The sequence below is a fragment of the Hoplias malabaricus genome, chromosome 1 (genome assembly GCF_029633855.1).
Source record: "Hoplias malabaricus isolate fHopMal1 chromosome 1, fHopMal1.hap1, whole genome shotgun sequence".
Lineage (NCBI taxonomy): Eukaryota > Metazoa > Chordata > Actinopteri > Characiformes > Erythrinidae > Hoplias > Hoplias malabaricus.
Genome location: NC_089800.1, coordinates 66,391,267 through 66,417,657, shown reverse-complemented (window position 1 = coordinate 66,417,657; position 26,391 = coordinate 66,391,267). Strand labels below are relative to the sequence as shown.

The window sequence follows — 26,391 nt, the reverse complement described above, 5'->3', positions numbered from 1 at the left end:
ATTGCTTTGAACATGTCATTACATCGATCAACAAGAACATCAGCAAAGTCAGGGACTGATGCTGGATGATCAGTTCTGGGACTCCAACTCATCCCACACTCATTAGATGGTTCTCCATCAATCCATAGAAAACACTCCCACTGCTCCACAGTTCAATGCTTTCTACCCCTATAGCTGGTTCTTGGCCTTAGGCATTGTGACATTTCATTTTATGCTTTTGTAAGGAGTTAACATAAGCTATTTGTGTGCAATATACTATGTTGGTCTACATTGTACACCCCTTGAACCTACTCTAGTCAGAGAGTGCACTAATGGAGAGGAGCTAAAAACCCTATTGTCCAAGCTTTGTCTTTCACCAACACACACGCATAAATAATTGACAAACTATCTTTGGGACTCCTGTCCCAATCATAATAGGACTGTCCCATTACTTATTCAGCATGGCTGCACACATACGGTAAATTACACAATTTGGCTGTGTATTGAGTAACCGGTTGGATTTTCCCTGAAGCCATGTTAATGAGTGAGTGACAATATCCTTGCTGAGAATGACAGAGTACAGCCAGAAGTGTGTGGACACCAGATCATCCAAATTTGTGGCACTAACAGCCTCTACACTTCTGTACAAGCTTTATACAAGATGTTGGAAATTTGCTGTGAGGATTTGATGGCATTTAGCCATTAGCATTTTAACAAGTTCAGGTATAGATGCCAACAAGGTATTGGATGGAGCTCCATTATTCAAGAGAATGCAGCTTGCCTTGTTCACAGCACAAAGCTAAGGATCTTTTCATCCCCCAAGTTCATTCAATTTTTTAGAAAATCGGGACATTGTCCAGAGAAACAGAACAATCTGAAATAATTTTTGGCTTTATTAGCTTTCTGCACACCTGAAATACTTGCACCTTCTTGCATAAACATGAACTCAGATTAAATATTGGAGTTTCACACTACTGTACCTTCAGATTAAATAACACCTCTGGAATATTGGCCACCAGGTCATAATTACCAGGACACACACAGCTGCATCATCCCTACAGCAGTCAACACCAAGCAACTAGCGACAGACAAGGACCTAGAGTCAGATTTCACTACAAAACACATACACCCATTGTTAGAAGCCCATTTTCTCACAGAAGACCTTGTTTCACAAGCTTTCCTCATGAAATCAGACACTGGGGAAAATACTACCAGACACCACAAAGTCCTCTCAAAGGAAGGTATGACCCTGCTCCTTTGCAGCTCACAATAAAACCTTGTACAGCACTAACCTGGAAAAGATGCTTGAGAGATAGAGGGTTCTCCTATGAATCAGGCTACCTGGCCCATGTTAACTTTCATTCAGTAGCTATATTTGTGTTATCAGTGGGCAATGTAATCTTTAAATATCCTTCAGCCTAATTTACACTATACTGCCAAGCTTTGAATGAACGTCATGTACGATTTCCACAGAAATGCAATGCCACAGCTTTGGGCTGTGGGACAGTGGTATTGTGTTCTCTGGAGTGATGAACACCTTCCCATACAATGAACAAAATATAAATGATCTTATTTTACACTTTACTTACAACATATTTTCATAGAGTTAATAGGATCAGCTTGCTTAGTCAAAATTACTTCAATTATTCAAATTGCTTCAAATTTCTGTAACCAATAATTAGTAATAAATTCTAAGCAGCTTCTGAGGAAATGTGTCTTTAAAATATATTCATCTGCATTTCAGACATGCAAAAAATGTAGGTCACGATTCCCAAATAAACAAATTGCCAAACCCAAAAGCAATACTGAAGACGTTTATTCTGATCTGTATAATTACATTCATGAATATATATGAGCAGAATGTACTCTGGTCACAAAACCTGAAAGGCGAAGAGGAACGGCTGATGCTCCCCTGCTGCTAGTGATGGACACAGACAATATTCAGGAGATGTTCAGCTCAACCCCCCCACTTCAACTCCTCAATCTTCCTTCAGGCAAACCAGTTCATAGGGGGTTGAGTTGGACCACAGGGAGCTGTGTGGTCAGTTAAAGACTGTGGCGGGGTTGGGCTTTCGTGTCCAGATCTCAGTTTTAAATGGTCCATCACCAAATTGTCCGCTTGACCCCAGCCCACACGGAGCGTTTCATGCCCTGAGCAGCCTGGACATCAGCCCAGTGCAGCCGAGTGTTGGGCACCTCGTCCTCCGGCTCTGGCTCTTTCCGGGCTCCAAGCTGAGGCCTGGCCACAACCACGGGTAGGGGGCCACACTCTTCCCGAAACTCCACCACGTTCAGCTGCTTCCTATCAGCCAGGGACTGGTGCGTTTCCTACAGAGGAAAACATATATGCATTGTTCAAATCTAAAAACCATCTGAAACAGTTCTAGTGACACTGCATTATAGTTTATTTTATTTCATTTCATTGGTTTCATTTTGCAGCTTTAAAATGCAAAACACTGCTTTAATTTTACCTTTGGTGAACTTTCCTTTGGCTGTATTGACCCCTGAAGTGGTAGGCCTTCATATAGCAGTACTAAAGAGATAGAGGACTAGCCAATAATACTACTGTTTTGAGCTTTATCTTGTAGGCTAGAATGGGCTGTGTAACCCTCTCTCCCACACTTGTATTGGGCAGGGTGCATGTGTATCTGAACCAGTTTCGAATGCCATTTAAAGCTTTTCTTTGGAAGATGTGTGCAAAGGTGTACATAAGTGCAACTTAATAAATCACTCAATCAAATTATGTTAGGTGTCTAAACCTTTTGTGTGTAGTGTACAGTAAAATATACAGTATTTGTACAGCAAACAGTGCAAAGCTAACCGTGAGAACCTCTGTTTACAAATTATGCTCAAATCCAGTTTCTTCTAATAAGTGATGAGTTCCCTTTGAGCAATTTAATAAGCAAAAGTCAAGGTTAAAAAGATTCCTGTAGAGGGGCTCCTGTAGAGCGGCCATCCATTTAACGTCACATTACCCAGTTTGTTAACAACTTGTTTCTTATAAACAATTATGCAAAATGTTGCAGGCTAATGAGAAGGCGACAATGACGGCTGACTGACAACGACTCACTACCTTCTGCTTTTGAATATTCATGCATCGGCAATCCAATCACACTAAGGAGCCATTTGGCCAATCTTCCAATTCCTGCTTCATAATGTCACTGTGCATAATGTTCTTTGCATAAACACAACACTAAGGCAGTGTTTAGAGGGAGTCTGCTGTAAAGAAGACTGAGACAGAGATTCAACTGAGCTGGGTAATTGGGTCTGAATACAGCCTGAATGAGCCTCACTCTCTGCACTGAGAAGGAATGATAATAAAGTTTACTTTGACTAGGGCTATCGCAGTGAAAGAATTTCATGTGCGTTGATTTAACAGGGCTCAAAACTGCAATATGTGATATTACAAACACAAGTTAATACACAAATTTATACTGATTCTAGTGTTATATTCCTAACCGTTGGCTAGAACCGATCTGAGCTGTTCCTTTTAAAGCTGTTCCATGACACGAGTCATTACATACACACTGATGTGTAAAACAAAGACTATGCAAAAAAAAAAAAAAATTACATATATAAGATGTATATATCGTGGTTATTTGCCATTCTCTGTAATTGGCAATATTATAACATTGTGGTTATTGATTTTTGATTGATTTTTAAAAACACAGTTAAGCTTTTAAAAATTGTGTGTGATTTCAACACACAAGTAGCCAATAGATTTTGACAAATATTTCTTTTTTCATGCTGGGAGTAGGACAGTGAGGATGGAAAAAGAGACAAACCAAAGGACAACCATCTACAGTGTTAGTCATTGTGAGAGGTGGTAAGACCTTAAGAAATGATATTGTGGCAAAATCACAATAACTGCTGAACTCTATCAAGTCATATTTATTTATACTTAATACATATTTATTTAATGTCGGCCAAAGTGTGGCACAATAAAAATCAACTAACAAACAAAACCAGATAAAATTATAAAACATACATATAAAAGAAATAAAACAAGTAAAATAATCTATCAATAAAATGTTGTGGAGAAAATACTGATAGCAAGACAACATAAACCAAGGCAGAACAAATGGCTGAAATAATTTAAAAGGACCCAAATGCCAGAGAAAATAAATAGGTTTTCAAATTGGACTTAAAAGTCACTATTGTAGGGGACCGCTTTATGAAGAGTAGGAGACCATTCCAAAGTCTACAGCAAATGCCTGATCTCCTTTGAACCTCAACCGAGAACGAGGGGTGTCTAAAAGCAATTGGTTAGAGGAACGTAGGGCACGTGGGGTAGATCGAAGACAAAGAAGATCCGAAATATATTTCAGAGCCAGGCCATGGAGAACTTAAAAGACAAGCAGTAACACTTTAATTTCAACTCTTTATTTCACTGGTAGCCAGTGCAACGACGCGACGCCAACACAGAGGTAATTCTCTCCCTTTTCTTAGTACCGCATAACAATGATATGAAATATTATAATTTTGAAAAATTGACCCAAGAAGGAGCATGTAGAAAAGAGGATGGGTCCCAAAATAGAGCCCTAAGGTACACCACAAGTAATAGAAGCAGAAGAGGAAGACTGTCCTATCTTAACAGAAAAAGTTTGAATTTCCAAGTTAGAGGCAAACCACTTCAGTGCAAAATCCTATTGTATTCAGTCGATTAAATAAACCTACAGCTGAATTATCTAATGAGATTTACAGGGGAAGGAATGCATACATAGAAGAAAAATTACATACATAATCTCTTATACCTTTCGGAATTTTCGAATTTTAAGCACTACAAAGGAATTATTGCTCCTTTAAGCACTGAATTCCTCCCTTCAACTGGGCTACATCTGTGTGTTTATGACTATCTAGATCATATATTCCGCAATCAAATATCTGAAAGCTAATATACAACATAAAGGACTGGAATTTGAGTTTAAAAGCAAAGTACCATAAGAAGTTGGTCTCAGAGTTAAAATCAGTAATGTTTATGTTTGTCAGTAGTGTAATATTAACCAACCAGGCAAGCTTGGAATTTCTTGAGGCAGATTTCAAGTGAGATTGCTCTGGAATGTTTGTACTGGACATTTCTGTGATTGGCTGCAAGTTTGAGTATCCCCATAGTGACAGTGTAACACCTCACCTGTTTGGCTAGTCCCTGGAACAGTGCCCTGGTGATGTTGAGCAGATTGACTGACCCCTCAACTTTAGCATACATGTCCTCAATGCCAATTAACCGACACATCGTAATCACAGCCCTGTGACAGTGCAGGCCATAACCTAGTGAGTGAGAGAGGGAGAAAGAGAAACAGACATTATAGGAACATTAGAGACAAGAAGCCTTTCTGCTATTCATTTATCTGGTTTTAATTTTTCATTTTGGTGTGTCACTGTAATAGAAATGTTGGATAAATATATGTTCAGTTCATGCTTTATTTGACCTTTATTTTGCTTCTTCATTCGTAGCGTGGTCCTTTTGAAGGTGGACTCGATGTCATGATAGACTGAAGAAACAAGACAAGACAAAGAGTTAACGTCTCTCTTATTTAAGTATTGCCATAGAAGCCCCACTTCAAACTATCAGCAGTCAAGAGGCTTCAAAAAGCAAGAAGAATTCAATTCAGATTTATTTGCATAGCACTCTTGTACAAGAGACGTGGTCACAATCACTCTCTCTCTGTCACATTCTGACACACTCGAGGGAAAAAGCTGCAGTACTAAGGTGCATACAAATCAGGCAAACAGCAATCAGCAAAGAGGGAAATGTGTTTTCAGCACAGCTTCGCTGTGAAAGAGAAGAATCAATTCAACACAGCCAGAAAACACAAAACCCAGAACATCTATAACGATGGAGGGAATTTCATTCTTCCCCTTCATTCTATATCATTCATTCACTCCATCACAAAAACACATATTTAAATAACCAAAACCAAACACCACTTTTCCCACAGCAATGTGGGAATATCTGACTGTAATCCCAAAGAACTGTTAACATATGTCAAATAAGTTGTTTGCTCAATCTTTCTTCTAAAATGAAGGGATGGTATTAGTAGGTAGGCTGCCCTCCTTTTCTGCAGTACCAGCCTCTACTCATCTGAGGTCGTGACACTTGATGTTGGAGAACTACTGTTAGGATTGGAGGATACATGCCCACATTTCTAGCCAACGTTCTTCATTGGGCATGGTAAGCTTAGGCTCATGTGCAGCCTTGACAGTGCCTCCCATTTAATTTCTGTACTTTTATAGTTAGGGGAAAAAAAAGCAGCAATGTCAAAGTTTTAAACACAGCCTGCATTGAGGAGGTTGACACAGTGCAGTAAAAGAGTTGAAACAATTTCATATTTCTGAAAACACACTCCACACTCAGTCTGAACTATGGCTTTTCTCATTCTCTCTGTCGCTCACAATCTTAAAGACAGCCAGCTAGTGTATTTGTGTCAGAGAGAGTGTGTCCATTACAGAACACTATCTACACAAACACAAATATATATTTACACATACCCACACACACAGTGTTGTTTGCACTACTGTGAGGGTGTCATAGCTTCAGGACAAACAGGGAGTCAGATACTGATGTTGAGTGCACACACACACACCAGTGGAGCAGTGGTGTGCATGCCATTGCTTTGGGGGAAACAGGACAACCAATTACTCACATGATCTATACGCGAGTCCACACCCACACAAATAAAAACACAAACACTTACTAGTGTGGTTGTTGTATCTCTCAATGTAATACAGATAGTGTATTGCCCTGTTCTTGGCCTGAAATACATGATAAATATTTTAGTGTTTGCACCATAACATTCAAACTGCAACTGTAGTCTTTTTATTCAAATACATTCAACTCATTTGCAATGCTTAACTTATTTAACCATCATTTGCACAATTCTGTATTGATAGAAACTCTGAATTTTTTATGTTAATTAAAATCCAAATATGTCTAGTCAACACTGTGTCCAGAAGATGACAAGAGTTTCATTTTGAGTTTGGCAAGTAGCAATAATGACTAGTGACTGATGTTCAAAGTCAAAATTTGAAACAGAGTTTGAAAACACACCTTCCTCAGGGCTGTTGTTCTGTCAGCTGCTTTTCCCAAAGCAAATCCTAAGGAGAGAAAACACGCCATGAACATACACTGAAATGCACAGGCATGCACAATATGTCTATATCTGTCTGTGTTTCAGACTCACTCTCTCTCTCTCTCTCTCTCACACACACACACACACACAAATTCACATACTGAGGAGGAAAGTGATGTTTGCAATTAGCAAAAATTTTTAAGTTACTGATACCCTACTAATACACACGTTCATATTTAAATGTATATATTATTTGAATCAATTCATTTTTGAACAGTTGTTCTAGTCAATAAAGTAAATTTCTGTACATTTGTTAACTTAAGGAAATTGATGAGTGACTGAATTTGTTGGGATGTATAAAGCACATTTCAGCAATAAGATTTTGCATCTTCTTCCAACTTTCCATCTCTTCTCCTATCAACATAATTTATAGGTGAATTTGTTCTCACCTGCGGCTCCGTTGCCGTTACCAACGGCAACCAGGCAGCTGATTGATCTCTTTCTGCCTTCTTTGGCTGTCATGTTAAACACGCTCTTCACCTGTCAATCAAAGCCATGTAAACAGCTCATAAACAAAAACATGTCATTTTTAACTCCAGCCTGAATGGATAGAAGAGTGGGTTTATGTTCTATTAGTAACCAGGAGGGGGCAGTGTGTCCTCACAACTCAGAGTGGACTGTTGCATGCAGCTTTTGTACCGCACACCAGAGCACACACACTGTTCAGCTATTTCTCATATTGAACAATCTTGATTTCACTGGAGCAGAATAGAGCCCAATGCATTCACTTGCTTTGCATTATGCTACATTAGCTTGATAGTATTTACCAGCAAATATAAAGGGCTAGGTAACGGCCCTTGGAGCTCCACTTTGGTTGTCACATCTACTGCAAATGCAGCAATCAAAGCCTGTATAACAAAATCTCACTGGCCACTTTGGCAGACATTTCCACTTGTAAACTTCTAGGCTCCTGTTTTTTTTTTTTTTTTTAAATGGGGATAGATAGCCTAAAACTACAAAATATAAAATCTGGCGATGAAAAACAAACAAACAACATTTATTGTAACATTCAGCTGACATGGTTTTCAACTTCTTACTTTTAAAACAAAGGACTTTATTTTTCCCTGGCTGCTTCACCACCAGAAGAGCACTGAGCATTCCACAGTCATAGTCATTATCCAGAAAACTGTATCCACCTCCTTTACAATGTCTCTGCAGCACTGCAGCACTGACACCCCTAGATACCAATGGCATGCAGTGGCACATGGCACGTGTGGTTTGAATAGTGAGCCATAAATCAATAGACAAGAGTCTGATCTCATGCATTATTAAATATCTGCATGGCTGAGTGATACTGAGGCCAGCTCCAGTGAGTGGAGGCACCTAAGGTGAACATAGTGCAGTGAAGATCAGCATTATACCAGAGTGGAGAGAAGCTGCTATATTTTGCAAAAGTAGAAATAAAGGAAAAATGACAAGCTAAGACCATGAGAGAGAGAGAAAAAATAAAAGAAAACAATAGGAAAGGAGTAGGGTAAAAGAGAAAAAGAGGGCAGCAGGCAGTTAAGAGACAAGTTAGAAAGCATTTGCTGGTAACAGAGGGCAGAGTGAGGGTTGAATGGCCGACCGACATAGAGACAGAGATGTAGAGATGGAGGGGGTTTATGTAAGGATCAGAGGGAGGAGAGTTGGAGCTGGAGGGAGTCTGACCACACATTGGGTTCAGACGCCAACAGCAACTAACCACAGTACAAAATGATCACTGTCACAAAGCTCTCAGCTATGAGACTTCACCCACGTCACTCTCAAGGTCATGTCATTCTCTCACTGCTCCTCTGGCCTCAGTGTCAGAGGTGAAAGGAGTTTCGTGTCTCCCCTACCCCACGTGAGGTCGTCCATTGTGGGTTTAACTCCTCATGCCTTCAGCAAGGGGAACACATTCAGCTTGGCAAAACACAGGCACCAGCCAGAGCATGTTTATTAATATGAAAAGTGCTTCAGCCTGTTAGTCAACACAACAGATTAGATTAGCATTGTTCTTACTAATTTACATACAAAAAATATATAAATAAATAAAATAAGAATAAAAATCAGAAGACGTGGAGGTGGTTTTGGATTTAAATGAAACTGCTATGTTTGTGCAAACATCATTTATGTATTTTAGGCTATGCTAATTATCCCTTTATGCTCATGTATTACTGGTTATTCAATAATTATTAATCCATAGTAAAGATCTGAATCAAAAATCATTAGCAAATGCAGTGGGGGGGAAAAAAAAAAAAACAAATACAAAAAACAAACATGGACGACTCCCACATGCAGGCTGTCGGTGTGATAGCACGAAGCTGCCATCTGTTCAAACTAAAGGCACACAGTCAGTAAAATGTGTGTGTACACACACACACACTACTGCAGCACATTTACACAAAGCCTAATTTCCTTGCTAACTATATTTTAAACAAACCCATGCAAACACAAAACATCTGCTTCTAGGAGCACTGTGGCTGGGCCTTGTTATTACCCAATCACAATGTTTGTTAACGTAATGCATAGTTATCTTTTAAATAAACACAAAACAACACTTCAGGTCAAGTCCTAAGGCAAGAGGGTCACTAAGCGGTGTGTGTTTGTGTGTGTATGTATATGTTATAACATTCCAAGAAACACCCATTATTATTAGAGAAGGTAAAATTCACACACAGGGAGGAGGGGCTTTCTCTGTGATCGTGCTGGACAGCTGTTCTATTCTTGCCGTATCTTTGCAAGCATTATTATGGGCTTACGTTTCATTTATTGTAATGAGCGTGTCCCTGGTGGTTACGAAATCTGTGCGCACAACCATTACCAAAACGCGCAGAACCATTTCAATTTAAGGAACAGGCAGATTTGAGAGAGAGAGAGAGAGAGAGAGAGACACGGAGGGAAAGCGAGAGTACTCTTGTAGGGTAATTAATTTGGCCGAGTCATTAAGCTGTTTTTATGTTTTACAACCATCATTGTACCCATCATCTACATGATTCAGAGGAAGACAATAACACAGATACAGTACTTCTGCTCTCTCTCTCACACACACACACACAATCATTTAAACAGAGAATGTCTGTGCCAGCAAAGCAAGAAATCTAATTGCAGAGTCTAATTGAGCAAAACACCATTAGAAAGTTTTCCTGAGGAAACAGAGGAAAAGAAAAAAAAAAAAGAAATAGGGAAGACCAGGGAGAGAATGAAGTTTGAGGATTGCTACAAGATCTTATTTGTGGAAAGAGGGAATTATATATGAGTAACTGTAAATCAAGACTGAACTTATTATAACTTTTTTCAAAGTGTATTATGTCATTTTAAAAAATGTAAGTGATTAAATTCTCATTCATTCATTTTTCCCCACATTCTGAGTCATTTACATCACATTTTATGAGGGATACCTCAGCCTGTGCTGACATGCTCAAGAGCATTTTCAAAAATTTCTGTTCACACAAGATCACAGAAGAGTTCTCAAGGCAGGAAAGGTCGCAGTCATCAGTGCACCACTTCACTGAGGTTTCCACCATTTCTCACCAAAACTGTTCCTCCAACTGGCCTACAGACTTCACAGCTAATGGCTCATTCTAGAGATAGTGGCTCTTCAGCAAAGGCAAATTTGCTGGGCTCCAGATTTTAGCAGACAGTAAAACATATCACAAAAAATGCCTGCGAAGTGACCCTCCAAGAAAAAAATCTTATCACATGCTCCAGACTCATGATGAGTACTGATGAAAGTCAGCTTACAGAGCCAGATATCAGACTGTTGGTGGTGGAGGATTCTGCCATGCTGGTGGAAAACAGGCTGAAAATGCTGGACAAACAGATATGAGAAATAGCTGAACATTTGCTGATTTGGAAAACAGAAGGAGGTAGATCAGTCCATATCACAGTTCTCTTGATCATTAAAACAGTGATAAAGTACATAAAGACCGAGTTGACCCCATTGCGCATTGGCTCCCAATCTAACTCTCCTTAATGCCTGCAACTTATAAGCTTGTGAAACCTTGTAAGTCTACACTACATCTACACTTATAAGCAACATGTCACAGATGTTCCCATGAGGGGGGGAGCAATTGACCCTTGCATGGAAATTTTATCTTTTCTGTGCTTATCTTTCATGACTTTTCATCTGCTATTTTGTATAAATGCTAGCGATTTGATGAGAAACATTTATCCTGCTTCACCGAAGTGATCAATGATCCAAATCATGTTCAGAAATGTGTGGCTTCCTTGTATCAGCTGCTGGTTCAGGCTGAGTTATTATTTTTACCATTATTATTTGCTGGTTTTGTGCTTTTTTTTTTGTTGATTAAATACTTTCTGGATCAGTGCTGGAGAAATGCAGAGTTAACTTTCATGCCTTGTTTAAGTACCTCGGTTGTCCTCCTTGGAAAAGAAAATCCTTTGTTGTTTTAAAAGTAAGTAGCTGAAAACCATGCCAGCTAAAGAGTACAAAATGTTCTGAATCCTTTGCTCAGAATCATTATGATGATAATATGATGTTTGCCTACGTGGCTGGTTCTCAAGGTAGAGTACAGGTTCATACACCTAACAAAAAGGAGAAAGGTAATTTTTAAAAAAAACCTTAAAGCTGATATTGCTTTGCTGCAAAGACACTCATTTGGCTTATGAACATTATAAATTATCTTCTTAATTCTCTACTAGGAATGGGAGAGTAGATATGCTGCTGATGAAAACTGGTGTCCTGCATGAAAATCTGGGGTTGGGGGTGTACAGGGAAGACTAAGTTACTTGCTTGTGCCTTTTCAAAACTGACTGGGTTGAATATTAGTATTTCAACTATTCATTGAGATTGTAAATGAAACCCCATGATAGATAGATTTCATACAGAGAAACTATTATTCTCCTCTCAGGCTAAAGCTCATGTGAGGATTTAGATAATATGATTGTTTAGAGCACTCTACATATATACCGTTTACTTTATTCCCAAATGTGAATATGAGTCGGATAAATTGCATGAATTCCTGAATGCAATCTGTAAATTCTAGCTCAACCAGTATTATAGCTAAACCTGATCATGAGCCTAACATATTACCATAAACTAAACTTAGCAAAAGCTTTTTATAAATATATCTTTTTTCTAGGTATGAGCACTGACTAATTTTTCTTTCTAGGTTTGAGCACTGGCTAGAGGGTGTGTATTGCACTTGCTATGTTTTGTTCTTTCTAGATATCAGCACTAGCCCTTGTTCTGACAAGTGTCTGAGCTCAGGAGTTTGGAATCTAACCTATATGCACTAGCCAGGATACACATTCTGTCTTGTGTGAATCACTCTGTACAAGGGCATCCGCTAAATGCTGTAAATGTACATGTATACAATACACTAGAATTTTAATCTTTTTGTCCTTTAACTATCAGTTCACAGACAACCGATTATTGTTATGGGAGACTTTAAAAACCTTCCTTGAAGGAACCATCATATAATTCACAGGAGGACACAAAAAAACCTCAGAAATGCTCGAGCAGGCCAGCGCAGTACAGGACGATAATACCTGATAAAATGTGCAAAGCTTGTTTTCCAAACAAGGCAACCCAGCAGATACAGGTGTCGACTTACAGAACATACCTCAATAATTTAGTAACCGACACATTCAAAGACCAATTTCTGTCAGAAAATAAAGACTTAAAAAGCCAAAGAAAGTGTTTGTTGCTGTGTACCTGTTTACATTGTCACAGCTATGCTACTGTCTCTAAAATGCTTTCTCTCTCCTGCTTGTCGGATAAATATTTGTGTAGCAAGTTGAAGTGTGCCCATAATGAGGCATAAATGTAGTGTGTTAACACACTTCACTCAATGAAAGCAGCTAAAAAAGAGGAAACAAAAAACATTTTGGTAGTTTTCCTCTTAATACATATGCCTCTGACTTCTACCAGGACCTGCTACCTCTTACCAGTCCTGAGACTCTCTCAGCACCATTATTCAATCCCATCCACTCTCTCTTTGGCCAGCTTACTCTTGGCAGTAAAGCGATGTCCTTGGATGAGTGTCCGCAGCTTTCAGGAAACTTTTGATTTAATTAATGCACTTTTATAAGTGGATGAAATTTCTTCACCTCATTCGTAACCAGCACTTTATGTCATTTACTACAACTGTGTGTTTTTATTATTAAACTGAGTGCTGTATTGTGAACGATTATAATAAAAAGGTGCTAGGATAAACGATCTGAGGTCTGAAAACTGATGTAATACTTCTAGAGGCAACTGTGCATAGATATTGCATGAAAGGGAGGACAAGAGATACAAAGCAAGTGATTACAGCTATGTAATTAAGTTGAATTAAATTTGTTCAGCTCATTTTTCATTCAAATGAGCAGTGATACGGCAACAATAAGCAGAAACAACATTTATAGCTCCCACAGGACATGCTCTCCAGAACTATGTTAACTGTTTTGCATAGTGCCTGTCCTGAGACTGATGCACTTCATAAAGATTTCACAAAGTGAGTGAAACTAACATGTTCTGCTCAGTGGGAGTGCAAATTCGAAGATTCAAAAGAAGCAGTAACTATGAATCTGTTCTTTTTCGTTTGACATTAAATTTTTTTTTTAATGTTTTCCTTCGTCTAACACCAGCTTTAAAATTGCACACATTACTTGAAAAATTGTTTGTGTGACCATGCAGTCCAATTCAATTTTGACTGCCTGCCCTCGGCTGGAAACATTCACCAGAAAGTCATTGCATGTCAAAAGTAGTGAACATGTTTAATAGTCAGCCCCTGATTCCAGTTAACCTGTCCTTCACCTAAAAGCTAATTTCACTAATGTGCTTTCAATGTTTTTGAAGCAGTGATTTGCTGAATCCCAAAAGGCAATGCCAACAGGCATCAAATTTAAAAAAGAAGAAAAAACGAGTAGGCGAAGCAAAGAACTTTCAACTTTTGTTTGTTTGCTCGCCTTAATTCCTCGCTGGGCATGTCTTCACAAGTGTTTGGCCAGTGATAGAACATGAGTTCTTTGCCAAAGAGATGGAAATCGAGAGGTGGCGGAAAAATGAAAAGACAAAGGGGGAAATAAAGGAAGAGTGACAAGGTAGAGTAAAAAGCAATAAAATATGGCTTGAATCACAGTGCTAATTCACTTTTAAATTCTAATTTAAAACTGTGGAGGCTGAGGGAGAGGCAGTGTTTTTACATCAAATAATGTGTGGCGAAATAATTTAATACTACGCCTCCCTGTCGTCAGTGGGATTCATTGGCCAGAAATCTCTTAATTGGTTTGGTAAATGAGCATTTCCAAATAATGTGGCTTGCAATAAATTAAAAATATTTATTAAGAGAAAAAGGCTTGAGCTAATAAGTTTAGGCAAATAGTAAACGGTCAAGATGATCAACACATTCCTTATGGATCAAGCCTAAAGTTAATACAGGATTTTTAAATGTATTTCTCAGCACTTATGTTTAAAGATAAAGAGTACAAAAGGATGCCCCAGCCACCAATTTAACCCCTAAAAACTAATCTCTCTTCATCAAAATTACAGACTTAGAAGTTATTTCCAAGAATAAAATCCCCTAATACCTTAAAAGCAGCTTTGATTTAACTCTATAAATCGTCTTCATTCAGCACACAACAAACTAAGTCCCTGTCTCTACATCCACCCACCCCTCCACTGCAGCTCAAGCTTTTATGAAAAGCCACACTTCACAGGTTGACGGATCTGGTTTCTTGGGCTTTTAATATAAGGAAACCTGGCTGCCCTAACGTACGTTTTTGAGACGTGTGTACTGCAGCTTGAATGTGGAAATGCTCAGTCACTGACCATGTCCAATGTCCATGATATATCTACTATATAATAAAAAAAAAAAACACAGATTTGTTAATGAGATTATTGTTTTACACTGGAGGGGTGTCTTTAAATGTATTTTAGGATGCTTACATTCACCTGCTAGCTTGCACTTAAATTCTTCACTGTTAATTTGTTTCAATAACCTTAAAATTAATTTCCACCTTTTAGAACATGTATTACATCTTGACCTTTAAGTTGTAATTAAAATACTTAAAATAATTCTGAAAAACACTATTAAAGGAAAAACGAGTTTTTACCCTGTTATCGTTTCTATGAAAAGATAAAATTATTTGTTGCTGATCAGTTTATAGGAAGCTTTTATGTCTAACAACTACTTGAAGCTTAAGCTAACAGGTGGAAATGTAACAGTAAAATGTAATTCTGTGAAAGTTCAAGGTAACTGGTGGAGCTCAAGCTTTGAGCTAGAATTCAGAGTGCAAACTAAGCTAATGGATATTTCCTGAAGCTAAATTTAACATTTGAAGCTCATTCTCAAATGACAGCCGAAATGCTCCTTGAAGCTTAAGCAAAAAGGTAAAGCTTGTTCCTTATGCTCTAGCTAACAAGTGAACCGTTCATTAAAACTCAGGCTAACAGCTTGTAATAAAGCTTAAAAGTATTTCTTGATGAAACAGCTGTATTGTCTTAACAGAGCCGACTCACAGGCTCAAAACCAGAATCTAGAGCTTCTAGGAATAGTACTTCAGCCGTAAGCTTTGCTTCAGTACTATTCCTAGAAGCTTTAGATTCCGGTATTAAGCTTGTGAGTCAGCTCTGATAAGACACAGAAGTGTTGCACCAACGTTGCAAATGCGTTATGGGGGAAAAATAAATAAATAAAAAAATTCTTCTGCAACATGACCTCACATTGCCTTTCCTCTGAGATTTCAGCCTGAGGTGCAGCAACTTTGATCTAGCTGCTGCAGCTGGGACTAAAACACACAAATACATCAAACCAGGCACTTCTCTCAGGAATCAAATATCTGGAGATACTGAAAACCTTCAAAGCTGTCTGTACAACAAGCTCACAGGTGTTAGGGCAGATACAAACACACACACAAACACCATAGTGCACTCACCTCAAGAACACGGGAGTCAAAATCCTCATATGTTTCTGAAAATGAGAAACACCATAAGCATTAGCATGATTTATATTCATTTGCCAAATTAGAATTCAGCAAAACAGCACATCCATGATATAAGTCTGCACAGCAGCTTATCATTTAAACAATATATAGTAGCAAGTCATTTGTATGGGTGTAAGTACATTTATTTACATTTCTCTATAAGAGTAAACATGTCATGGAGTCCCTGGATTAATTTTATAAATCATCCACATGGTGACTGTTTATAAAATAGTCTTAATTAGGGTTGGGCAATAATTCAATATGAATATTTATCACAATTTAAAATGTTTCAGTAACAATTATATGCTTTTAAACATTTTCAATATACATTATTTACAGCTTCTGTCACTGACTGACGTTCATTACAGGGGGCTGGCATCAATTTAAAAGTCAGTAACAATATTAGTGTTGACAAACCCAAGAGCTTTATGTTTGACGGTGATGTCATTTTTCTTGTTTACCATTTGCAGTTTTTCTGCGGCATTTATATTGCTCTCATCGATATTGGAATTATTTTGTATCAACCGAAATTAAGAAATATATCTTCATATAAAATCTGCCTGTGTTGTCCAGCCCTAGGGTTAGTAGAGAATATGACACTTCTGGACTGCAGTGGTAAATATAACAGCTGTAGCATGAACAATAATCACTGAGAAAAAAAAATTAACTGTTCTGTGATAAATCTTTTAACTCTATAGCCTCCTGTGTGTGTGTTTGTGTGTGTGTGTGTGGACAGATTGCGAATCTGCTGCTGTGATCCCAGGCTTGTAATCAAAGCTCAGCTGGTGCCGCTGTAACTCAAGGCAGGTGTTTGAGTCCAGACAAGTGAAGACAGGAATATTCCTTGGATTTAAGAGAGGGGCGTTTCCGTGGTGACTGGAAGGCAAGGATGGGTTAGACATGATCTATACCTGATTTAGGATCCCATTGGCAAGGATGCTGAGCAATCCATCACCATGACAACCAGATGCTATGCCTGCAGCTGTCAGCCAATCAGCATGCAGGAAATCTAATCATCAGAGTCACACAATGCAGCAGACGAAAGAGATAAACAGCTGAAACCCCAAGTGTACATTAAAGAGAGAGTACACTACCTGACTCAGTGTGTGTGTGTACTAAGTGTTTTTTTTATTGTAAGTATTTAGCACCTTTGTTTTGTGTAACCTTAAGAGGTTGATATATGAGATTATTAAGATATTAATAATATATGTTATTAAGATAAGGACAAATGTAGAGGTAGCAAAATCAGAGGGAGGGAGAAAGAAAATAGAGGGAGATAGAGGGCAAAAAGTCTGAGAGAACAAAGAACAGAAAACAAAAACACAGAGCGCAAATCATAGAAACTCAGAAAAAGCAGCATCTGTATGAAGCATAACAGAATGAGGGGAAAAAGCAAATATTATAGGAATAAACTGGATTTCATGGCAATAACAATGAGAATCTGCTTCATTCTTACCATCCATTCACAATGTTATGAGACCCACACAGAGCAATGCAGAGCGGATACAGACAGATAAAGCTTATTCATCCTTCTGCTCTTCAAGGATGTATTGCTCTTCATAAAAGTCAGTCCTTTTTGCTCTTTTTGACACTCTATTCCTCTTTTTTTTATGCATCAGTGAACACAACGAAAATACAAGGAAAAAACCCTCTTCAATAACAAAATGTATTGCACTCAAAATGAACACCATCTGTGAATTAAAAGAAGACCATATCCTACACTGTGTGACGGTTATGGGTTTTTCACATTTTAAATACTTTATATAATTAAAAATAATAATGTATAATACTGCTCTATTAAAATTTGGCATTGGCTGACACTGGCATTTACAGATACTGAAAAAAAATGTTCCAAGCAATACCTAGATTTAAAGGAATTATTCTCATATTTTGTTTGCTGTTCAAAGACCAAAAAGAGTGGAAGTAGTATTACTGTTCTCCTCCAAAGTGTGCTGAGCTGTCCAATAATACTGCATGAGTGACTGTTTGGAGGTGTGTCGGTCAGTAGTGAAGAAATTATATATTTAGATGTCTGATTCTACAAAGTTTGGTCTTTGTAGCTGGTTGAATATTCTGCCAGTTTTCTATTAGTAAGGAATTCACATAGAGCTGGACGATATGGCCAAAATGTATATCACAATACAAGACAATTCCTATACTGACATGAACAATAAAAAAATAAAAAAATAAAAAAACACAGCAAAAACTGACAGAAACTGAAAGCAAACTGACATCAAACAAAAACCTATTTGCTTTTGCTTTGAATTATTGTCCAGCCCTAAATTCACGACAACCTCACTTCCTTTCAGACCAATAGCATGTTTTGTTCTTCTCTCAGTGGTGCTTCAAATTCAAAGCTCCAGCTCTAGTTGTAAAAAAAAAAAAGTGAAAGAAAGGTCAAACTACTGAGAAAGTACACACCTCCATTAGGGCCAGGATCTGGGGGTCCAAGACTGATCCCTCCCCAGGAGTTCCCAGTCCAGCCTCGTTCTCTTTTTATTTTCATCTTCCTCTTCCTGTCCCACTCATCCCTCTGCCTCTCAAGCTCAGCCCTAATTTCCTGCTGCTCCATATCTCCACGTTTAGAGAAGGACTGAAGTGTCCCACCCTTAACCACTGGAGCGTTTAGCCCAGGCCACAAGAAGCCCCCCTGACCTGGAAAAGGAGTTGGAGACATTTAAATTATGATATACTATATGTATGTATATGTATATATTGGTCAGGTTACATGGCAATAAATCATCACAGAAATGTTCCCAAATCTAGTCTAAAGACTTCTCAGAATAGTAGAAGCTCTTACTTCACCAATGATTTCAACATAACAATGTTCTAAATTTAATTTAGATGGCCCTGAACTCGTTTGTTGTATTCTGATTGAAGTACATGCATGAACAAGCTATTAGCGAGTACATTAATGGGTTCTCAAGCTTCATGTAAATGTATCCAAACTGTCAACTGCACCTTCTCCAATGCTCTGGCCACGGTTGAGGTCCTTCTTTAGTTTGCGTTTGGTTCTCTTTCCTCTTCCTTTCCTTGCTCCACTGCCAGTGTCTGCCACCACACCTCGCCATAATTCTTCAGCCGTCACTATGACACACACATATACATAAGCACAAGCTTAGTTACCAAATGATATAACTTATTCTGTCTTATAAATCTTATTCTGTTCCACTCTTTGACACTGAAATCATTTGTAGATGTTTGTTTCACAAGTGGTTTAATCTTTTATAACTAAAGAATATGTTTCTAAAATCACCTAGAAATTAGACTGTATAAATTAGGAATAGACAGATATGGAAAATCTGGGCCAATGCCAATGTCCGATATTATACATAAAAACCAGAAAGATGCCCTGGATTAACATTATAGACAAATAAAACATAACAGATCTACTCAAACTAATAAAATTTGTAATAATAAACATATTTATGTTAAAGCAAAGGATTAAACACAAAAGCCAAAAGACTTTAAGCAATACTGGAATACTGAAATAAGAGCGTCAGCTCTGCCTTTACACTACTCCATATTTCCAGGAAGTATATGAGCCCAGCACTGATCCATCACTGACCCACCCCCAATTTCTTGCTAGGCATAAAATCAAACCAGTGAACTTTCAGGCACAAGTCTGTTTCTCTAACCATTCTCATAAGCCATGACTGCCCCACTCTCAAAACGGCTCAGTTTATTTTTGTCACTGGGTTTCCTCTTCCCTCCTTGCTTCATACCTCTGCTGTATAGTTTATTGAAGGGATTAAAGGAGGGAGGGTGTAGACCACAGCAGGATGTTAGGAGTTGTTTGATGTTCTGATTTAAACAGAGCTTAATTAAAGAAGACCGAAGGGCCTGGTAAGCCTAATGAAGCATCAGATCCGAACAAGAGCAGCAAAAGAAATAAAATAATTCTATCTGACAACAGCAGCAAACCAAACACTGCAGCACACACATATTCCAAATTAATATAACTACACAATCCAATCTAAATCTGAGTTTGAGAGGCCCTGTGATAGACTGACACCCTATACACGGTGTTGCTGCTTTTCTGCCCAATGATTCCAGGTAGGTAAACAATATTTAGTGAGATGTACACATGCCATATATTTGACTGTGGAAGGAAGTTCTTCCAGGGACTGGATATGAACACAAGCCTAGTTAAAGTATATTCTGAGGATATTCATTTCTGCTTTAATACAGGGACATACATTATGTTCTGTCAGTGACTGGAATCAGGTATTTTGTTATGTTTTACAAACCCCATTTCCATCAAAGTTTGAACAATTTGTAAAATACAGTAAAAATAAAATTAAAACAGAGCCTAGTCCTGGACTACACAGCATTTGGAATTGTGATTTTACATTAAAAGGAGGACTAAGCTTAATCCCATCTGGGAAACCACCCCTTGAACATTTATTTAACTGAAAAATGTACAAAAAAAGTTTTCATATATAAAGTTTTCTGTGAAAAACAGACAAACACAACAGTAATATGACACATCAGATATTTCATCATTTTCAAATTCCATCCACAATTTATGTAATTGGATATAATGAATTTATATAATTTCATGGGAAATCACATTAATCTCACCTTGTGAGAAATCTTGCAATATCTATCATGATATTATTTACATATATCATTATATTATTTATATATAATTATATAAATTATATATTTATATAAAACCCTTACAATAAATGTTTATCATGAATAATTGATTTAACAGATTTTCTTCTGCTAATTCACTGTTTTAAAAAGAATAAAAAAATGCAGCTTTTAAGAGCACATCCTTATAAATTTGGCTTTAAAAAACACTTGGGTCAGGAATTAACCACATAACTGAAAATAAAGACACCAAGCCTGTCCTGAAGAATTTTCACAAAAACGCTGCAGTAATAGAACTCTAAACATTTAGCCAAAGCCAAACACAGAAGCCAACAGCACATTAACAGGACATTTTAGAAATGTCACTTCAAGCATAATTCAGCATCTCTGCGGCGCCGTGGCCATATGCTGCTGGAAAAGCACACAAAACTTGTGTACTTATTATTTTACACCTTGACACCTTTATTTTGGGAGCTGCTCTCTATAAATGAGAAAACAGCATAATGTAGGTGATCAGATTACACTGTGTTTATATATAAAAATGCCAGTGTTGTCCTACATCTACAGCCTGTTGTTTATCAGTTGTCCTGCATGCTATTTTTTGCCACCTTTAACCTTGTTCAATGGTCATGACTCACAAAGCAGTAATTAATAGTGCAGTAGAGTGTAGAGTGCAGTAGTAGTGCAGCGCTGAAGTGAACCTAATGTGGTGGTGGTGTGCTAGTGTGTGTCATGCTAGTACGAGTGGATCAGACACAGCAGGGCTCCTGGTATCTCATGACTCATGGTCACTGCTGGAATGAGAATAGTCCACCAACCACAGAAAATAGAGTCCGTGGGCAGCGGGCAGTGACTACTGATGAAGAACTAAAGGACGATTAACACAAAACTGTGCAACAATTGATGATCCACCCTCTCTGACTTTACATTTACACATTGGACCAACAAGGTAGGTGGGTCTAACAGTGTCTGAATCTCTCACACCAGCACAATGCATACAACCAATGATCTACCACCCAAATATGTCCTGCTCTGTGGACACCTGGACTACAGCCTGTAATTATAGAGCTATTAAGTGCACCTATTTCTGTCAAAACAAAATACATTTTCAACATTATTTGAAAGCTGTTTTTCAAACTGTGTCAAAACTGCATGATTAATTAACCAAAACAAAAGTGCTTCTAAATTCTATTAAAAAATATATATTTTTGTCTTCTACAAAATTTACCATGCTGGAGATCATAGGTACTGTTCTTAAAGCACTGACTTGTATATCTGTAGTATTTCAGTCCAAGTGTATTAGCTTCTGTTCCTTAAAGCCAATTCTTTGGAAGAGTTAATAAATGCAAGACACATACTTAGACAGTCACTGTCACAGCCTCAGACATTCCACAAATCGTCCAATTAATCCAAAACATCAAACTCATTTGTCTTGGTTGGAAGGTCTTAAATTAAATCTATTGTGTGTCTCAGCATTTAGCATTAATGCTCCAGTGATAAGCAGAGATGGAACATTCTGACATAAAGCACATGAAATCAATATTAAAACATTTTATGGCTTTATGTATGCTAACACAGGGCACATGAATTGAATTTGAATTAAACCGTAAAGCACCTGAGACAGGGCTTTAGTTCAATCCGTTGAAGAGATGGATACAGAAAATTAAGGCACAGAAAATGAATAATGCATGGCACAGGTGGGGAATTATTATGTAAACAAAAGCAAAGAGCCTGTTGAAGTATTAATAGCTGTGTTTTATATTTATAAAAGGAGTGGTCGGTAGAGCAACGTTTTTTACTAGACAATCTGAAGCAGCCGCACATGAGCTTAAGGAAACCATGCTCAAAGCCCAGTGAGCACTTATGGGGCAAAAAGTCAGAAGGCACTGATATATGGAGCAGTAGAACTGCATTCTCTGAAGTGATCATTTTACATCCAATGTCTTCGGTCAGAATAAAATTTCCAAAATCAGTACCTGTCCTTAGTAAAATTTATGCGGCTAAAGGAAATCACATCCTAATAACCATGGTCTAATATCTAGTGTCAAATCTTCCCTGAAGAGCAGTAGTTGTAGCAAAGTACCTGTTACTACTCCATTAATACACAACTTAAAATATTTGACCTTTTGCTAAAGGTGATGTAACATTGTTTAATAAGTCTCCAATCCCATTTACACAGAATTAGTCTGACATTTTTCAGTCTGTCCTTGCACAGTGTATGATGCAAAAACATTATCCAATATCATTTTACTATATTTTGACAGTTAAGTGCAATACTATGGTAATATGTAACTCTACTACAGTTGCACGTGTTGCCCAAACCATATTAATTGCTTACATTTGTTGAAGAAGCTGGAAGAGCGGATCTGCTGAAAGGAAGCAGCAGCTGTGCCATGAGACAAAGTGGGTCGTGTCAGTGAAGAGAAGAAGGCAGTCGCCCGAAATGACTGGAATGTCCCAACAGCTTTGAAAAGAGAGCCAAGGAAATCGTGTTAGCAGTGCTTTTATTACTGAACAACAATGAGCAAGTGATTCTCAGTCTGTTTTAAAGATGCCACATTCTGTAAATTTCTCTTCTGTCCTTCCTCATACTTTGGGATCTCACTATGGGACCACACTATTTGACGAACAATGGAAGCACCAATCAGGCCACACCTTGTGCTGTGGTTTTGGTGAAGGAACACCGTCCTCCTCCCTCAATCCACGGCTTTGGTGCCCTTGAGCAAAGCACCAAACCAGCGATTGCTACAAACCAGCACTGAACCAGCAACCGGGCACCAGGGATGGCTGGATTCTTTTGGGTGTTTGTTCACAGTCCCTAGTGCACTAGTGTGTGTGACTGTTCACTGCCACAGATAAGTTAAATGCAGAAGACACATTCCGTTGTATGATGTACAAAAGACAAATAATTGCACATTTAATTTTATCTGTAGCTCTGCATAATTATTTATACTGAATTTTGCCCTGTCCTTCAATGGTCAAGACCTCCACAGGACCACCACAGAGCAGGTATGATTTGGGTGGTGGATTATTCTAAGCACAGCAGTGACAGTAATGTGGTGTACTAATGTGTGTTGCATTTGTGGAAGTGGATCAGACACAGCAGGTTTTTTTTTTTTTTTTTTAAACAGACTACACTCTCTGTGGTAGTCCTATTTGAGTCCTCCTTACCACTGAAGAACAAGGTGAAAGGGGGGCAAACAACGTATGCTGAGTGACAGATGGACTAAAATCTGTAATTTCAAGCTACATAAATGGAAAATAAATTTAAAACAATAATTATAACAAATATATGTAATAAATTAATGAATAATATGAGACTTTTAATGGTTTGCAAAGCAGAACAATTAATGCAAATAAACAGAGGAACAAATGTAGTACTGCTGTAGGAGAACAATTAGAACCAGTTTGTTAAGTGGAACTAATAGAATATAATATAAAATGCATTAATATCTAATTAACTGGAGAGTCAGACCCAAGTGAGAAATGTGAAAAGAGGCTTATTCATACAGATTTCATCACTTGCTGAAACCATGAAAAATGTACACTCGTTTTCTGATGTTGAGGTGAAAGACATTGCGCATGCGCAACACAGACACACTCCTCATTAAAATCAACATTTCGGCGTTTTACAGCTTTAGCGCAGTCTAATACTGTGCCGCGGCTCATATTTAGTGTTATTCGGATTCAGTCACAAACGCAAAAAGTTTCAAACCCAGAGAGAAACGCAGAAATCTCACCTTCAGCTGAAACTCTGAGGACAGAGCACAGCCTCAATGCCGCCATCTTTACACCATGAGGTGGACCCCACAACAAGCAGCCCAAGAACGTGCCTGTACAGAAACAAACGTCCGTTAACGCACAGTATGTGAATTATATAGAAATATAAATAAAATATGTAAATATAAATATTGTTCTTATTATTACATTATAAATATAGCAATGACAGGAAATTTTCTAAATGACCTCAAAGAATCCACAGAAAATTCCTGAATGAGAGAGAGAGAGATAAAGAGAGAGAGAGAGAGAGAGAGAGAGAGAGAGAGAGAGAGAGAGAGAGAGAGAGACAGACAGAGAGAGAGGCAGACAGACATGCAGGACTGCATGCTGAATCCAGCACATTTGGATCAGTCTCTGCAGCTCCTGGATCTTCTGACCTGCTGCTGTTTTGGCGAAGTGTACAGAGCTAGAACAGCACCTGGACATGCTGCAGCATAACTGCCAGAACTGGCAAGAGGTCAAAAGAATATATTTTCCTATCTGTAAGAACACAATTCTGGGCAGCACTACCTTGGAGCACACGAGTACCTAGTTACTTTGGCCTTGATAGTGTCCCCGTGTATCCATCCATCTGGGACACCAAAACTCACCATTAAGCCTTCTGCAGGTATCATGGACATAATCAGATGAAACATATGAAGTGAGGTGCCTACTAGTCCTTTGCCACCAACGTGGAACTGAAACATAATTTGGAACCATTAGGTGCATTATCACCAATATTAACTGAGTCCAGAACCAGAAAAATTAATTTGCGTCTGGATCCAAGGAGTAGATTCTTCAGCAGGAACCATGGGCATTTCAAGCTAAAGCAGCCCAAAAAAGCACAGAACCTCAAATAAAGCAATATGCAGAGGAGTTAGTAAATGACCAGCAAACCAGATCGGTGAGTGTACTTTTTCCATTTTTCAAACAATGTACACAACCTAAAAAATTAAATATAATTCTCTGTGATGGGCACAACGGTACCCTCACTGCTAAACGTAACACATCACCACCTGAGAGACAGTTAACACCCCCATACCGTCATCCTTCATACACCAAGTCTACTGCCTCCAACACTACACAAAATATTTTTTTTCTGAAAAATCCATTAAAAGAAATATTTTTTGTTCATGTGTATAATTGTAATAATGTTTTTATAAGTATTATTTTATTTCTATTGTTACAATGCATTGATAACCTTGTACTTCACACAATCATGCTAATAAAGCTATTCTAAACTTAACTGAGAGAGAGAAAAATTAATACAAAATAGAGACTGACATTTGTTTTCTCAGTATGTGTTACACCTGGCATGTGGTAGGTTTATAATTTCATTTGAAGCTGCAGGTACTTGTCTCTGAGCACACCCATCTGCCTCTGCTTTGTTAAACTTCCACATAATTGGCCTCCACTGTCCAAATCCGAGTAGTGCTATTAGGTGCTCGGCAGCTAGAGCCAGGCAGAGACCAATTCTCAGCAGATCATTGAAGTGAGGAAAGCGATTTGGACCAGCTCTTTTCACCTCAGGCTTCAACTGAGATTTGTGGCCCATAGAGCTCCTTTTTCAGCAGGATTCAAACAGCCACCAAAAGAGCCGAGTGAACACATCAAACAACTATCAGCACAGACACGCTACCTCAGCTTTATCTGACCACTGGAGGAGAAGGAGGGGTGGGGGACAGAAAGCTAGAGTGAGATAGAGAAGAGAGGACTGGACATGTAAAGTGCAAAGATTTGAGAATTGGAGAAGATGTTAAAGAGGGAAAGAGAGAGAAGCAGGTAGGTTATTGATTAATTTAGTGGGTAATATTGTGGATTTTATTATTAAGTGTATAAAGAGGGTTAAAGAAATGATGGGTAATTGAAGAATGAGAGAAGGAACAGAGATAAGAATAAAAGAAAGGGAATGATGGGGAATGAAAAATGCACTAAGCCAGAGAATAAGCTTTGATGAAGAAGGAAGAGAGAATGAGACAGGGAGGCAGAGTGAAGATTTGTCAGTTTTTAAAAATGCAGTTGATATCCTTCT

At 38.2% G+C, this 26,391-nt stretch overlaps 1 protein-coding gene across 1 annotated transcript; it reads right to left on the bottom strand.

Annotated features, from left to right (window-relative positions):
* Positions 1–1,779: 1,779 nt before the first annotated feature.
* Positions 1,780–24,433, bottom strand: mrps5 (mitochondrial ribosomal protein S5). The gene is made up of 11 exons (XM_066681916.1): positions 24,341–24,433; positions 22,939–23,064; positions 18,963–19,088; positions 18,423–18,656; positions 15,954–15,988; positions 7,499–7,589; positions 7,028–7,074; positions 6,675–6,732; positions 5,409–5,471; positions 5,111–5,247; positions 1,780–2,307 (listed from the first exon to the last, which is right to left on the bottom strand). Exons 1-11 carry the CDS (start codon positions 24,384–24,386, stop codon positions 2,083–2,085), a joined length of 1,188 nt encoding a protein of 395 aa, XP_066538013.1. The 5' UTR covers positions 24,387–24,433; the 3' UTR covers positions 1,780–2,082.
* Positions 24,434–26,391: the final 1,958 nt, after the last annotated feature.

What these genes read in the sequence shown, in the direction of transcription:
- mrps5 (XM_066681916.1), bottom strand. Translation starts at nt 24,386, where the DNA reads ATGGCGGCATTGAGGCTGTGCTCTGTCCTCAGAGTTTCAGCTGAAG. An exon ending in AGATCCTGGCCCTAATGGAG is followed by an intron (nt 15,989 to 18,422) that starts GTGTGTACTTTC and finishes TCTCATTTTCAG; the next exon opens with AAACATATGAGGATTTTGAC. An exon ending in GAACAACAGCCCTGAGGAAG is followed by an intron (nt 6,733 to 7,027) that starts GTGTGTTTTCAA and finishes CATGTATTTCAG; the next exon opens with GCCAAGAACAGGGCAATACA.